General features: G+C 48.4%; 1 protein-coding gene across 1 annotated transcript in view; it reads right to left on the minus strand.

Moving 5' to 3' along the window:
* irx1a (iroquois homeobox 1a) overlaps positions 1-704 on the minus strand; it is a 4,510-nt gene that overhangs the window by 2,314 nt on the left and 1,492 nt on the right. Inside the window, exon 2 of the mRNA XM_032519527.1 lies at positions 1-240. This exon is cut by the window's left edge and continues 844 nt beyond it. Within this exon, the coding sequence (XP_032375418.1) occupies positions 1-240 (240 nt within the window). The remainder of the gene's footprint in view (positions 241-704) is intronic.

The following is a 704-nucleotide window of genomic DNA, read 5'->3' on the forward strand; positions in this document are numbered from 1 at the left end:
CGTCAGCGTCATCTTGGTGATGATGGCCAGCATGATCTTCTCCCCCTTGGTCGGGTACGGGTTCTTCCTGTGCTCGTTGAGCCAGGCCTTCAGGGTGCTGGTGCTCTCCCGGGTGGCGTTCTTGGGCCTGGCCGGGTCCCCGTACTGGAACTGGCTGTACGGGTAGAAGGCCGGAGACGTGTGGGCTGCAAAGCTGGCGGGATGGACGCCAGGGCTCTCCTTCAGCTCATACTGGGATCCCTTCAACATGAAAGATAACATTCTATTATAGTCTAACATTTAACATGCAGAACTAGTGCCATACACTGAATCGTAAAATATTGTATTGAATATATAGACTATATTAGTATTATTTATTTTTTTACAATCTAGGCTTGTTCAAATGCATTTTGACCATTGGAAATATCTGCAACTCAAACAAGTGAAAACAAAAGAAGAGTTACACCTGACTGAGCTTTCCACAAACAAGCTCCTCAACTTGCAACATGCTAGGTAGGCCTGCGTCACCTGCACACATGCTCACTCAAAGCCAGATACCTTTTGATCAGCAGACCCTGTTCCTAGCCTGCACACGGCAGTCCAACACGGGACAAATGAAGTCCACATGACATGAGAAAGTTCGTTGCATCCTATGTGAACACAAATCTTGCAAACTGCCGGCTTTGTGGCATTTCTGTGTACCTGCCAAACTACCCCCCCCCCCC

The sequence above is a fragment of the Etheostoma spectabile genome, chromosome 6, assembly GCF_008692095.1.
Source record: "Etheostoma spectabile isolate EspeVRDwgs_2016 chromosome 6, UIUC_Espe_1.0, whole genome shotgun sequence".
In the NCBI taxonomy this organism is placed as follows: Eukaryota; Metazoa; Chordata; class Actinopteri; order Perciformes; family Percidae; genus Etheostoma; species Etheostoma spectabile.